Raw genomic sequence first — 15170 nt, 5'->3', positions numbered from 1 at the left:
ATCTCTTTGTTTGATATACATCCGTGAGAGTCTTGCAGAATCAACTTGAAGAAATTTTCCTTCAGAGAAGGCTTGCTTCTGCCTCTGCTCTGAGCCAAGGGGTGCCCTGCACCAGGAACTGTTACCCCTTCTGAGAGTTTTGGCTCAAAACAGAGTTTTAAGCTTAGTTTCCCCTCCTCGCTGCTGTTGCAAGGTAATATGCTCACAGTCAGTACTGTTCACCTTCCTCCTTCCGCCCATCTGCCTTTCCAGTTTGGCTCCATGCTATACCACCTCACCACCGCACCAGCCTTGGCGCCCCATCTCTGTGGCCTAGGCTTCCAGTCCCCCACCTCGAGCCCAGCTCCTGGCCACTGCCGATGCAGATCTTCGTTTCATTTTGAAGAAAAGGTCCCTGGAGACCTCTCCTACCTTTTGCCAGACCATTGGTGTCTCAGTGTGTGTGTAAACAAGAAGTCTGAGTTATGGGGAAGTTGTAGGAGAGTTCCTCAGAATTAGTCAGACCTTCATGACAACAGAAGCACAGCATTTTCTAAAACATTAAAAATCTTAATTACACTAAAACTCCAGGATGGTTGGGCCAGTGGGGAATAAATCAAGTTAACTAAGAAAGCAAGGGAGGGAGCTACTGAGAATATCAAGGTTGGAATCCATATTGCTTCCAGCCAGAGGCCAGTTCCTGGTCGGTGGCTCCCATGCTGGTCTCCGATGTTCAGGAACTGGTGTCAGCAGAGACTGAGCTGCACCCTTTCTTTGGACAGATGGCAGGAGAAGAGAACGTCAAGGAAGAGCTCAGATCCCAGGATGCTTCCAGCAACTTGAGCCAGCATGAGGCAGCAGGGCATCCACATTCCTGGTCTCTGGAGATGCTGTTACGCAGATTGAGGACTGACCACACCAAGCAGGATGACAAGTTTGCCAACCTCCTGGATGCGGTGGGGGAGTTTGGCACATTCCAGCAGAGGCTAGTGGCCCTCACCTTTATCCCCAGCATCATGTCAGCCTTCTTCATGTTTGCTGGCTACTTCGTGTTCACAGCCCAAAAGCCCTATTGCAACACCAGCTGGATCCTGGCAGTGGGCCCCAACCTGTCTGAAGCTGAGCAGCTGAATCTGACCATACCCCGAGGACCCAATGGCAGTTTCCTGATGTGCCTCATGTACCTTCCTGTGCCTTGGAATCTGGATTCTATCATCCATTTTGGCCTCAATGACACAGACAAATGCCAAGATGGGTGGATCTATCCTGACGCTAAGACGAGATCGCTGATCAATGAGGTATGTCGTGTCATGGGTTGTCTGTAACTACCCTACAGGCTCAGAGTTGTGCTTCCCACCCTCACTGAACAGGTGGGGAAACCGAGGCTCAGAGATGGGAAGCCATTGGCCTGAAGTCACCCTGCAGAGGCAGGGCCTGGGCAGAAAATTAGGATTCCTGCTGCCCAGTGCTGGCCCTGCCTATCTGTAGAGTACATTTGGGGTAGAGATAGGTACTGCACGGCAGGGTTTCCTTCCATCTGTTCAAGAAATCGCTCCTGTAGTTGTGGCTCTGACCTTAGAACTCATAAAAAGTAGGGCTCGGGGAAAGAAGCAGCTTTGAGGCATCTCTTACGGGGCTTCCCAACCCGAGCTGCAATCTAGGCCCTTTATAACACAGACCACACTAGCATGAATCTGCAGGATGGGCCTGGCATCTGCCTTTGGGAAAGGGTCTGCACTGATTCCTGCCCTTGCTCAGTTACCCCCTGCCCCCGCCACACATCTTGGCCTGTGCCTCTTGTCACTCTCTCCAGGTCCAGCTCTCAGGGTGGAGCAGGTGCTGGAGGGGTTGCAGAGGTAGCAGAGCAGAGGCAACAGCTGAGGCACGCTGCACACAGTTACCTGCCCCTACCCCAGGTCTCCTTGGCCTATAGGTCCCACCCTGGGATGAGGCTCAGTCTCTGGACCCAAAGGTGGGCACCCGTGACCAATCCCTGTGTCTGACCCACAGTTTGACTTGGTATGTGACGCGGAGACGAAGAAGGACACTGCACATATCATGTTCATGGCAGGAATCCTGATAGGCTCTCTCATCTTCGGGCTCATAACTGACAAGTGAGTCCGCAGGAGGTTCTGCTGGCCCCCGAGCCATCCCACCTCCTCCTCATGGGCATTCAGGGTTGGAGTGTGTCAGGCTGAGGGAGGTGAGGATAAGGGTTCTCCAGGGACCCATGGATGGCTCAGGGCCTGGCCCAGGTATATCAGGCTGGAGCCAGCCAGGGAGATCCATGCGCTTGGTGCAGCCTCCCTTTGACGCCTGTAGGATGGGCCGCTACCCTGCCATCCTGCTGTCACTGCTGGGGCTGATCATCTTCGGCTTTGGGACAGCCTTCGTGAACAGCTTTCACCTGTATTTGTTATTTCGCTTTGGCATCTCGCAGTCAGTGGTGGGCTACTCCATCAGCAGCATTTCTTTGGGTGAGACTGGGCCTCAATGGGGCAGGGCGGGGTGGCACAGAGACATGGTGGCATAGGCGGGTGACAAGGGGAAGTAGTGGCAGGGGGCGTGATGTCATAGCCAGATGGCAAGGGGGCGTGGCATGGCTGCAAGAGGGCGTGGCAGGTGTGTGGTGGCGTGGGCACCTGCTGGGAGCCCACAGGGCACAGAGTCAGGGGCCTAATTGGACAGGCAGAAAGGGAAGGGATCTCCATTCCTGGCTGCCTGGAGATGCCAGAGAATCAGTACCCTGACTGCTCTTCCACCTTGATCTCCTTCCTAACTCCCTCATACCCCACACCTTCCACCACACACTCCTTGCATACCCCCAAGCCCCATGAGTTACATTTATTGAGCCCTTAAGAAAGGCCATGCAAAAAAAAAAAAGAAGAAGAAGAAGAAGGAGGAGAAGGAGGAGGAGGAGGAGAAGAAGAAGAAGGAAAGAAGAAAGAAGAAGAAAAGAAAAAAGGAGCAGGAGGAGGAGGTGGAGGAGGAGGAGAAGAAGAAAGAGAAGGAGAAGAAGAAGAAAGAACCAGATAGCTGCTAAGAGGAGCCAGGCAGCTGCTAAGCCCTTTATATGCATTGTCTCATTTCCTCCTGATGCGACTCTCTTCAGCAGGCAGTATTCTATTACTCTTTCAGCTGAGGAGGACTCTTGAGCCTCAGGGAAGTTAATCAACTTGCACAGGGTCACACAGCAACTAAGTGAAGAAGCTGGGACTTCAACCCAGGCCTATGAGATACTAAAGCACCCAGTGCAGCCTTATAGCTGCAGCTGCCTGGTTGCTCAGGGTTTCCTGGCAGGAGAACCTCTTCTCATTGGGATCCTTAGGCCTAGGTGGCCAAAGCACGAATACACTCAGAACAAAGACAAGGACAGCGGTTCCTTCCCTGACCATGTGTCGGGCCACGTGTCTGGTATTGTGTCTTTTCTATGAGAGGCACATGGTCAGACAGCGGGTGTGCAGAGGGAGCAGCCAGGTGGAGTGGGAAGGAAGCTGTGTGTATGATTAGGAGACAAGGGTGTGCCCTGGCGGGAACAGAAGTGCTCTACCAGGCTCTGAGGGGCTGTCTCTGGACCCAGTGCAGAGACAAGCAGAAGCAGCTTTGCCTGATCTCAACTGTCCAGAGGAGGTGGGGATACCCAGGAAGGCTGAATGCAAGGGCAGCCCTGGGGACCCTGAAGTGACCATGGTTTTGTCCTCTTGGCTTCTGCACAGCCACTGAGTGGTTAGTGGGCGAGCACCGGGCCCACGCCATTATCCTGGAACACTGCTTTTTCGCTGTTGGGGCCATGTTGCTGACGGGGATCGCCTACAGTCTTCCCCACTGGCGGCTGCTGTTTCTGGTGGGTGGGGCACTTGCGGTCCCCCTCATCTCCTATATCTGGTGAGCAAGCGAGTACAGGGCATGTACAGGGCTGGGTCTGATGGGCTGGATGTCGATGAGAGTGGAGGGTCCTTGAAACTGTGGGAATGGGTGGGATTTCCCCTGGGAGAAAGTGCCTGTGGATGGGATGAGATAGGAAGGCACCAAGGGCAGAGCCTCTGAACCTCAGCATTAATCTCCTCCCCGACCCAGAGAAGACCCTCAAAGAGATGTCAGAGAGGTGGTCAGAACACCAGGAGGAAGAGTGTTGAAGGCCGAGGGTTTAAGGACAAGGGAAGGGTCAGTGTTGAAGGCAAGAGGGGTGAGGCTGGGAAAGGGTCTGCCAGCCTTGGTGACCTTCTTCAGGTGGCTTCACTGCAGTGGCAGAGGGTTAAGGAGTGACTAGCAGCAGAAGAAATTCAGCCAGGAGATGACTTTCATAGAAAAAGGGAGAAAGGGATGATTTACATGGGCAACTAAGAGTCAGGGAAGAGTATCAGATGTTTTGAATGTAGGGGAGTCACAGGCAGGAACCTAAGAGATTGAGGCTGGGAGAGGACAACTGATGGGGCAAAACTTGGAGGAATAAGGGTTGAGAACAAAAGTGAGATGCCACAGCTAACCTTGGGCAGGTGGGGAAAAGAGAGGGACAAAAGAGAATGCCGAGAGGGAGGTGAGAAGAAGCTGAAAGAACTCACGTGTGAAGGGTTAGGCAGTTCTGCATGAAACAATGATCATATTTAATCTTGACATTATTATATTTAATCTTGACCCCTCTAGAAGAAGTATGCTACTCCCATGTCATGGGAGGTGGGGAGGAGGGAGAACTGAGGCTTCTGAGGGTGGAAATAACTTGTCCAACATCACACAGCTAGAAAGTGGGGCACCTGGGATTTGAACTCAGGGGCCGTCTCCAAAGCCCCTGCATTTTAACTGTACCATGTGTAGTAAGGATGATAAAGGATGGGGTTAACAGCATGGGAGCTGGAAGCAGTGGCTCATGCCTGTAATCCCAACACTTTGGGAGGCTGAGATGGGAGGAGCGCTTGAGGCTAGGAGTTTGAGACCAGCCTGGGCAACACAGCAAGACCCTGCCTCTACACAAAATTTTAAAATTAGCCAGACCTGGTGGCACACACTTGTAGTCCCAGCTACTTGGGAGGCTGAGGTGGAGGATTACTTGAACCCAGGAGATCATGGCTGCAGTGAGTTATGATTGCATCACTGCACTCCAGCCTGGGCAGAAGAGTGAGACCCTGTTAAAAAAAAAAAACATTCAGTCCAGTTCAATTAAAAACTTTAATCTTACATCAGATCCACAGCTTTTTCCTGGCTCCTCGCTCAGGATAGTGGCCAAGGAGGATGAGGTCTGTTCTGACCTATTGTTCTTCTTCCTATCTCCTCGTTCTGATTTTCCAAGTTCTAGGCATGGGATAGGGACATCAGATAAAATAGACCAAAGACTGACATAGCAGGGGCTATTATAGTCTCTCAGGGTCCTCTTTAGGGTAGATATTCAAATGCCATCACTCTTGGGTCCATTCGTGGGTCTTCTGAGCACTGGAATTTCCTAATGCTCCCAGTGCTCTGTTTGTGACCTCCCTCAGCTCCTGTCCCTGGCAGTTCACCCCACAGCCTCTTTGTGTAGAGGTCTCCTCATCCCAGCACATGGGGTGCCTTTAAGACAGCAGGGTCCACTTGGCCAAAAAACCCCACTGTTCCCCAGCCTCCACCCTGTTGTGGTGGGCTGCTCCATTCAACCTTCTGCCTTCATTATACCCAGATGAGAGATGGGCATCATTCTCTGGGTTTATGTAGGCTCTCAAACTCCAGGTGACACATATTAACGCTCCTATAATCTCTCTTACTGTCTGGAATACCAGCGCAAGCCCCCATGTTTCTGAATTAGCAAGTTCCAGCCAGAGTGGGATGGTAGATGTCCTTTTTAAAAGGCAGTCCCCTCATCTATCTAAGGAGTTCTCTTGAACTCCCCTTTGCCTAGCTTGAGTAGATGAGAGCTGTATGGGGAGTGAAGAGGAGAGATTCAAGACCCGGTCCCTTCCATGAACTGGATTTCCAGCCTCTATTGGTAGGCTGTTAGCAATGAGCACCAATGTGCTATGGGTGCTCAAGGTCCCTCTTTTGACATAGTTATGTCCCCTAGGCTTTGGCACTCTGTGCCTGTGATAGGAGGGGCAGTACCAATGATTTCTTTTTTTTTTTTTTTTTTTTTGAGATGGAGTCTCGCTCTGTCACCCAGGCTGGAGTGCAGTGGCCGGATCTCGGCTCACTGCAAGCTCCGCCTCCCGGGTTCACGCCATTCTCCTGCCTCAGCCTCCCAAGTAGCTGGGACTACAGGTGCCCGCCCCCTCGCCCGGCTAGTTTTTTGTATTTTTTAGTAGAGATGGGGTTTCACTGTGTTAGCCAGGATGGTCTCGATCTCCTGCCCTCGTGATCCACCCGTCTCGGCCTCCCAAAGTGCTGGGATTACAGGCTTGAGCCACCACGCCCGGCCTAGTACCAATGGTTTCTAATGTATCTTTGGGGTTATTCTTTTAGTGTCTCCATGGTTAGTTCTGCTGATTTGTACTAGCCTCCTTACCAAACAGTAGCTTGGCCACATCTTTGGTGTTTTCTCCCAAACACACTTTGTTATTCATGGAAAATGAATAAACAACATGGCTAACATGAGCATTTGACAAATCTTTAAGTTCTGCTTCCCTTTTAATTATAAATTCTAATTTGTTTCTTTCTTCTCACATTTTACTGTAAGTAGTCAAGAGAAGCCATACCGCACCCTCAGCACTTTGCTTAGAGACTTCTTCCACCAAATGTCCTATTTCATCACTTACGAGTTCCTTCTTTCACAAACACTAGGGCATGAATACAGTTCAGCCAAGTTCTTTGCCATTTTGTAGCAAGGATTGCCATTTCTCCAGTTTCTAATAGTTCCTCATTTGCATCTGAGACCTCATCAGAATATCTTTATTGTCCATATTTATGTCAACATTCTGTTCATGACCTCTTCAGTGCATTTGTTACATCTCTCCCATCGTGTCCTCCCTCCCATTCTCTTTGTCCTTGAGAGTTGGTATCCTTTTTTTGTTCCTGTTTTTTCAGTGGACATGAGGCCAATCCCCCATCTTTTTGAAGAAGTCTCAGTTTAATGACTTTCTTTAGGAGAGTTCCACAGCCTTAGAGTGGAAAATGATGACTGATTGCTGAACCCTGGTGGGAGAGAGGAGGAGCAGGGCAGGTATAAGGAATGAAGTTGTCTCTAGTGTCTTGAGTGTGTGTTTATGGCAACCAGCCAGAATCGTGGTCAGGGAGGGAGTGGTGGTGTAAGAAATCAGCAGGCATAGTTTTATCAAAAAGTTATACCACCTTAGGGGACTGAGGCTGTACCAGTCCCCAAGTACATAGCTCTGCCTCTGTGCTCTTGGGCAAGCCTTTACTCCTCGAGCCTGGGAGTAAAATGTGGATAATCATACTAGATCCAGGTTTGGATGAAGATTAAACAAGACTATATATACAAGGGCACTGAGCACCATTTTTCACACATAAGTGCTTTTTATGCCAATCTGTGTGGATTCTGACAGCCTGAGAGGATGGGAAAAAACAGAGAGGACTTATTCTGAGGTCAAAGGCAATAGAGATGTGGCAGGGGAGAGACGGGACAGAGTAGAGACCTTCACTCACCCCTCCATTCACCCAGGCAGAGTGCTGGGCACTGGGGTCAGACCCAGGATCCTGCCTCCTCACACTCCTCAGGCTGTTGGGGAGACAGGGAACAGGAGAAATTCCAACTAAAAGCATGGGAGCTCTACAAGAGGCTGTGGCATGGAGGTCGGAGCCCTCAGTGTGCCTGAGCAGATAGGGATGGCCCCCCTAGAGAGAAAAGGAGAGAGCCCTCGGTGATAACCGAGGGCAAATCAAGGAGGCTGGAGACAGAGGCAGCCAGTGGTCAGGGTGTCACTTAGCAGCAGTGGAGGCCATTTGAAGCTTAGACAGGGGAAGGGCTGACTGCCGGGGAGGAGCAGAGGGCAGCTCAAGGTCAGTGGTGGCCTTCAAGGCCCTGACATCTGAATCACCTCATGCTGGCACAGGATGGCCACAGATGAGGCCACGAGAGGGCCAGCAGGGGTCTCTGGGCATCATAGAACAATGAGATAAGAGAGGGGCTGGCCACGCAGGATTCTCCCAGAGTCCCCACGGTGGCTGATGATGAAAGGGAAGGTGAAGGAGGCCAAGCAGATGCTGTGCTACGCTGCAAGTGTGAACAAGAAGACCATTCCTTCAAATCTGCTGGACGAGGTAAAGGGCTTCCAGCCAGGAGTGGGGCCGGAGCAATGGGCTGTGGAAGGGCCCCTTCCCTCCTCATCCCTTCAGGTGGGACATTGGTCCAGAGGGTGCCCCCAGTCCACTGCTTAAGGACAATGGTGACAGCAAAATTGAACCCTGCCAGGGAAGGCCAGACGCCAGCTGGCACTTTCAGGGACAGGCAGGCCTTGTGGGTGCTGTGGGGCTGGGGAGCAAGCTGGGGTCTTGGCTCTGCCTCTGACTGGTTCTGCTTGTTCTGTAGGTGCAGCTGCCCAGAAAGAAGGTGACTCAGGCCTCTGTCCTGGACTTCTGTAAGAATAGGCAGCTCTGCAAAGTGATCTTGGTGATGAGCTGCGTGTGGTGAGTATCCAGGGCCCGCTGGCAGGGACTGCAAACAGGTGCGCAGGCTGGAAACTTTAGGGAGAGGATGGGAATGGTCAGGCTGCAGGGGAGGCAGCCCAAGGACACCGATCACAGGTCTCTGTGCTTATTTCTCTCCTCCGTTCCTACCCTGACCCTTACTGCTCTGCCTCTGTCTTTATTCCCGGCTCCGTGTATGTGTGTGTGTGTATATGTGTGTGTGTGTGTGTGTGTGTGTATGCACACGCACGTGCCTCCTGGCTTCATCCAGGTTTACCGTCAGTTACACCTATTTTACGTTGAGCCTGAGAATGAGAGAGCTGGGCGTGAGCGTCCACTTCAGACATGTGGTCCCCAGCATCATGGAGGTGTCTGCCCGGCTGTGCTGCATCTTTCTCCTCCAGCAGATTGGGAGGAAGTGGAGCCTGGCTGTGACTCTCCTCCAAACCATCATCTGGTGCTTGCTTCTCCTTTTCCTCCCTGAAGGTACAGCTCATCCTTCCCCCGTGGGTTGCCCACCGCCTTCCTGCTTCTCAAAACCCCTCCCCACTGCCGCCCGCCCTGGCCAGCCACCTACACACCCTGGGAATCAGCCTCCTGCACCTATAGCCCACCCACCCCACAGAGGCCCCAGCACCTCCAGTCCCTGGAGCACTGCCCTTCCTGGGTGGGGTCTCCCAGACAGGGCGCCCACACTCTCTCGGAGGCCTGAGGAAGGAGGGTGTACTTTCCAGAGGACAGCAGGCAGCAGCCTTCTTCCACCACATTCCAATCCACCTTAGAAGTAGGTCTAATGGTTACATGTGAATAGATGATGGCAAAAATATTCCTTCAACCGCTGCCCAGGCCCACCTGTCATCTGTAGCCCCTTTGACTGGGAGATGCCTGTTGTTCTCTGTAGCTGCGCCAGGAATAACCTGCTCACTGAAAATTGAGTGTCATGTGGGGCTCAGCACTCAGGAACAGCTCTTGTATGGAGGCCCCTCCTTTCCAGAGGGGCTGAGTGCTGCGTTTCTGCGGGCTTAGCACTAGAAAAGGAAACAGGAAGGGCTGGTGTTATCTTCAGAATCTCAAAGAGCCCTAAGCAGTGGATACGCCACAGGTCCTAGAGCTGGAGTGATCTGTGCAGCACACGCACTTAGAATGACTGCCTGCGGAGCCTTTTCACAGTCCAGCGAGGGCAGTGAAGGCTAGATCCGGGCCCGCTGGAGGGGTTCCCTCCCTTTCTCCAGGGCTGGAGTTGTGTGTGCCTGGATTAGGACCTTTCCACTCCCAGATGCTGGCAGTGTAGATTGGGTAACACAAAATGTGGAAACAAATTTATTATTGAATGTTTATTGCCTGGTGGTTTTTAAAAAAGCGGGTCTACGCTGAGTCAAGCAGAAATATGTAAACTCAGAAGTTTGAGAGAAACTAGGAATGGACTCCCCAGTAGATAAAACTGGATCTCTGATTTCATCCCAGAGACAAGAAAAGCCAGGACTGGAATGGGAGTGAGGCTGGGGCAGGGTCCTGCAGAGGCTGACAGGCAGGCAGGCAGGGGCTGAAGCCCCCAGCTTCACCAGGTCTGAGGAATGGGCTTTCTCCAGTTTCCCCTTCATTGTGCCTGTCTAGCTGGCCAGAAAACATCCTAGAATGTTTGGGACCTATCCCAGCCATTCAGGCCCCAGGAACCAAACACCCCCTTACTCTGAGCACCTTGCAGAGCCCTGGTGGTACAGCCCTGAGCAGGGGTTCCAACCCAGAGGACACAGGCCTGGCCCTGAGTGGATCCCCAGTGGGGTGAGGAAGCTGCAGTTGGGTGAGGAGGTGGAACGAAGACACAGCCTTGGAGGCAGAGATGGGGGTGTTGGGTGTAGCATGGGAGACAGTGGCCTGAGAGGCCATGGGGGTCCCAGGGGACCTCCCCACCCCTGCTGACCAACTCTGCACTGCACATGTCCTGCCTTCTGGACTGACTGGGCCTCTGACAGCTTGCCCCTCCTCTGATGGAATGCCTGAGCCTGCTGGCCAACTGGGCAGGTGGTAGGGAAGGCTGCTCAGATGCCTTCTAGGAGGGGTCAAGGGAGAGCTGATGGGCGGGCCTCCTTCACCCGCCCCAGGGGAGGATGGCCTCAGACTCAGGCGGCCACGTTGTCCGGCCACAGGGCTGAAATCCATGATGATCTTGGTGCTCACACTTGGAGAGTTCAGCCTGGCCGCCACTGTCACTGTGTTCTTCCTCTACACCGCCGAGCTCCTCCCCACCGTGCTCAGGTATGGGGTCTGGTGGGTGAGGGGGCCATGGTGGCATGAGCAGGGACTGACAATGACAAGATTAATGCAGCAAGTAAGACAAGCATTCACCTGGTGACAAGCACTGTGCTAAACAGTTTACATAAGTGATCTCATTTAAACACCCCAGAAAATCCCCCAAATGCCATCGCTAACCCTATTTCAGATGCAAGACCAGATAGATGAAGGCACTCGATTAAGGGCAGACAGAGCAAGCAGCAGAGCTGGGATTTGGACCCAGGCAGCCTGACTCCAGGCCCTGCCTTGCACTCACTGCCTGCAAAGTGTTTGGGCCACTCGGAGGCTCAGATCCTTCCCTGAGGTTGGTGATGGGAGCACTATCTTCCTGCCTGGCTGGCATTACTGCCTGCGTCCTCTCCCTGCACTTCCACACAATGCTGCATGGTTTCTGCCTCTCCCCCTCCTCATCTCCCTTGAAGAGGCCCAGAAGAAATTATTGTCTGCTTGGAATCACACAGTGAGGACGGGACAGGGTGGAGACTGGAGGGTGTGGGGTTTCATGTAGCTGCTGGCCTGTCCCAGCCTCTGAACCCGACAGACCTCTCAGAGGAGCTCTCACCTCCACTTTCAGGGCAACAGGTCTGGGGCTGGTGTTTCTGGCCTCGGCGGCTGGAGCCATCTTGTCCTTGACAATCATCAACCAGACCCCCTCCTTCCTGCCCATCTTTCTCTGCTGCGCCTTAGCCATCGTGGCCTTTTCCCTCTCCTTCCTGCTACCGGAAACGCGAGATCAGCCCCTCTTCGACAGCCTGGACCACTCCCCAGAGATGAGGTAGGTGTGGGAGCCTCCTGGGCTGTGCCAGCACGGGGCCTGGCTCTGAAGCCTTGGTACAGAGAGCATGTGGGGCGTTGTCCATCCCTGCTCCTCTGCCAGAGAGCCTGTGACCTGAAGGCTGCCATGTCTGCAGCAGTCTCCCTTCTCCTCTGGCTGCTGCTGCCTACCTGCTCCCACCCAGCCTCTGCCAGCTCCCATCTTGCTGCCCCTCCTGACCCGGGCTGGGCCGTGTCGTCTCCTTTCCTTGCCCCTGCCTGCCTGTCTGGATGGGGGCATTGCTTTTGGGCATACCCTCCAGGAGCACTCCTGCCAGAGGCTCCCTCTCCTCCCGGGGACAGAGGACTGGCTTGGAACCAACTCTGAGTACATCTCTTTTCCTGTCTGAGCTCCTAGTTCCTCATAAAAAACCCAGTCTTGATGAAGGATTCTGGCCTCTTGGCCCCAGCAGCCCAGGACCCCATTTGGGAACTGGGCTCCACCCAACACCTCCGTGGGCACTTCTGGCCTCTGATCTCCCAAGTGTCCCCTGGAAAAGACTTGTCATGATTGGCAGAACCATCCCTTCTGGGATTTGAGCCAATGAACATGCTCTCCCTGGACCTGAGGGGACCCGAGCAGCAGTATGGAGCAGAAGCTGCCGGGGCCCTAGAGTGTCCTCTGCTCTGTGCCACAGGAGTCACTGCCTCTGGGCTTTCTCTGCCCTCTTCCCTACCATCTTCCTACTGCCCTCCCGCCCTGCTCTCATTTGAATCACACATGCTAGGCACTGTGCCAGGGCTTGACTGTCAAAGGTCAGAGGTCAGCACTCTCCACCCTTGAGAAAGCCATAGCTTATGTGAAGACAGATTATGCAAACAGCTACCGCTAGCGGACTCTGACAGTGGGATGTACAGGATCTATAGGAACCTAACAAGGGAAGAATGTTCATTTGGGGAGTCGGGGAAAATGTCACAGTGACATCTGAGTAGGGCTTTGAAGGATAGATAGAAACTTGCCCCACCATAGAGAGAGGAAGTTCAGCGCTGCACAGGGAGAACAGATAGTGGTTATGGGCACAGGTTCCCTGTGCCACAACCTCCTAGTGTGTGCGTGGAGAAGTTACCTCATACCTCTGAGACTCAGTTTCTTCATTTGCAAAGTGGAATGAGAACAGAGTAATAACAATAGCTAAGATGTATTGAACATTTGCTATGTGTTAGACCCTGTTCTATACATACCTTATCTCTCTCTATCCTTAAAACAATCAAATGCAAGGTAGGTCCTATCACTATCCCCATTTTACAGATGAGAGCACTGGGGCACAGAGAGGTAAGGCCATGTAGCCCAGCCATCCCCCATGGGTTTTTTTTGAGAGGATTAAACCTACATAAAGCAGCTGGCACAGGGTCTGGCATGTGGCAAGTGCTCAGTAAATGCTAGCAGTGAAGATGGTGGACCAACTTCAAAGACACAGGAAAGAGAAGGGTCTCGCGAGAGTTGGGAGCTGGAGCACACCTGATTCTGGAGGCTCCTGGCAAAGCTCCACTGGGGACCTGCCGGAGTGAGAAAGGCTCACCTCTTGGGAACGCAGGGTTGGGTGCTGCTGAAGGCACAAGCCGCTGCTTTTCTCAGCTTCTGGAAAGATGTGGCCCTGGACTTATCCTCTGATGGCTCTTTCAGGAATAAGGTCAAGGACATGACGCCTGAGGATACGTCATCTGATGATATGTCATCTGATGATATGTCTGAAGAAGCGGCCAAGAACGTCATTCTCAATGCCCAGATCCTGAGATTGGTCCCATACCCTGTCTCCAAACCTGCCTAGGATCAATAAAGAGGAAGCAAACATCCAGGCTCCCCGAGGCCCAGGCCCCCAGACCATCTTGGGTTGGAATTGAGTGGCCAAGTATGGGGTCGTGGATTCCAGGCCACAGATTCCAGGCCCAGTTCAGTCTGTGGGGCAGGATCAGTCCTGCTCCCGGACCAGCACTTGACATTAAAAAAAAATGGCCGCCCTTCTGCGGGAGCTCTGCTGTGATTCATTCCAATAAAGGTACAATGTTGGTCTTGAGATGGCTGGGTCAAAGTTGGCCATGTGTGGAGAGTGCAGAGGCCCTTGGCCTGGAGGAGGATGGGTTAGACAGACTCCTTAGTGTCTTTGTCTAATCACTCAGGGACAGTAAGGAGCTCTCTGGATGGGGGCAGGGGAGTGGGGAGGGCAATGTCAATGAGGGCCAGAGGTGGAGCGAGGGCAAGACTGTGTCTGCACACCAACCACACCTGCTAGCCCATGCATCCGCTAGCATGGCGGGTTTCCACCTGAAGCACAGGCTGAGGACAGATTTCAAAGCTCCATTTTATGCACTAGTCAGGGCAGGGATGGAATGTAAAGGAACAATGAGAACTTCTCTCATTTGTCCCATTGTACAGGGCGTTCTCACCATCTTTTCACTGATGCTACAAATAAGCATGGCCTTGGGAATTACCCAAATCAGTCCACATCCCTGGGGATGCTTTCCTGATGGCTCCATCCTAGCTGACCTCTGGCCTCCACCACTCTGAGGATAAACCCCCATACCCCAGCTCACATCCTAACTGCCCTGCAGGTGATTCTGCCCTTCCCAGCTGGCATGGGGGCTCTGCCAGGCAGGGCCCAGGACTCCTCAACCAGACTGTGAAGTCCTTGGGTCAGGCCCTCGGCACTACCTCCTCTCTCCCTGGGAGAGGAGGAGTCGGGGCCTGTCTTACCTCCTCCATGCTTGCCTAGTTTATTGGAAGATCATGGGCTTGCAGAGAATAGCTCTGGTTCGACTCCTTGTTGCCTCTGAGGGAGGAAGACAGATAAGCATGTCAGTTCTCATGGAGCCAGGGCAGCAAGGCCATGGATCTCCCGGGCAGGTTGGAGTCCGGTGAAGCAGGGAGTGGCCTCCAGCATTCCTGGCACTCTGGCCCAGCACACTGCTTTGCGCATGTGCTCCCAAGCTTTGGGGCACCAAGAAGCTGGTGTCCATGCCTTTCCCTTTCAGTGTCATTTTCTGAGCCTACTGTTCTTAACTGGGTTTCCTAGTATGGTCTCCAAAGTGGGGTTTGAAGGGCCCGGAAAGGGATCTCGTGAAGTATCTGTCCATAGGACCACAGGATGCTGGAGAAGTCTGTGTTGCTCTTTCTGGCAGAGGCCTGTGTGTGAGCTGTGATGCCAACATATAAGCCTTATTTAAACACCTCTCCTCAAGTTGCTTTGCCAGGAATCACCTAGTGCCATAGGGGACAGGAGGAAGACAGGGGTCAGGACAGAAAACTGATGGGGCAGTGTGGGTGTGAAGGAGCTGGTTGTACAGGCTGTGGCTGTCAGCAAGACCAACTGCACTCCTACACGCTTTCAATTTTTCTTAGGTGGCCAAGGCTTGTCAGTCAGTTCCAGATAGGACCTATCTAGTTGTTTACTGAATCAATGGCTATTATTATTATTATTATTATTATTATTATTATTTTGAGACAGAGCCTCTCTCTGTTCCCCAGGCTGGAATGCAGTGACTGGATCTTGGCTCACTGCAAGCTCTGCCTCCTGGGTTCACACCATTCTCCTGCCTCAGCCTCC

At 52.8% G+C, this 15170-nt stretch overlaps 1 protein-coding gene across 7 annotated transcripts in view; it reads left to right on the top strand.

Moving 5' to 3' along the window:
• Positions 1 to 13643, top strand: part of SLC22A14 (solute carrier family 22 member 14) — a 37659-nt gene extending 24016 nt beyond the window's left edge. For 4 of the 7 annotated variants that reach the window (XM_017955586.2, XM_021934556.1, XM_021934557.2 and 1 more), the window contains 10 exons: positions 762 to 1277; positions 1990 to 2093; positions 2302 to 2456; positions 3696 to 3864; positions 8037 to 8157; positions 8426 to 8523; positions 8795 to 9009; positions 10671 to 10779; positions 11390 to 11590; positions 13253 to 13643. In XM_017955586.2, the coding sequence (XP_017811075.2) occupies positions 762 to 1277; positions 1990 to 2093; positions 2302 to 2456; positions 3696 to 3864; positions 8037 to 8157; positions 8426 to 8523; positions 8795 to 9009; positions 10671 to 10779; positions 11390 to 11590; positions 13253 to 13397 (1833 nt within the window). In that variant the 3' untranslated portion in view covers positions 13398 to 13643. The remainder of the gene's footprint in view (positions 1 to 761; positions 1278 to 1989; positions 2094 to 2301; positions 2457 to 3695; positions 3865 to 8036; positions 8158 to 8425; positions 8524 to 8794; positions 9010 to 10670; positions 10780 to 11389; positions 11591 to 13252) is intronic. The other 3 variants (XM_021934559.1, XM_021934560.1, XM_021934561.1) reach the window with 3 other exon arrangements.
• Positions 13644 to 15170: the final 1527 nt, after the last annotated feature.

The sequence above is a fragment of the Papio anubis genome, chromosome 2 (genome assembly GCF_008728515.1).
Source record: "Papio anubis isolate 15944 chromosome 2, Panubis1.0, whole genome shotgun sequence".
NCBI lineage: Eukaryota > Metazoa > Chordata > Mammalia > Primates > Cercopithecidae > Papio > Papio anubis.
This window is presented reverse-complemented; position numbering and strand designations above follow the sequence as displayed.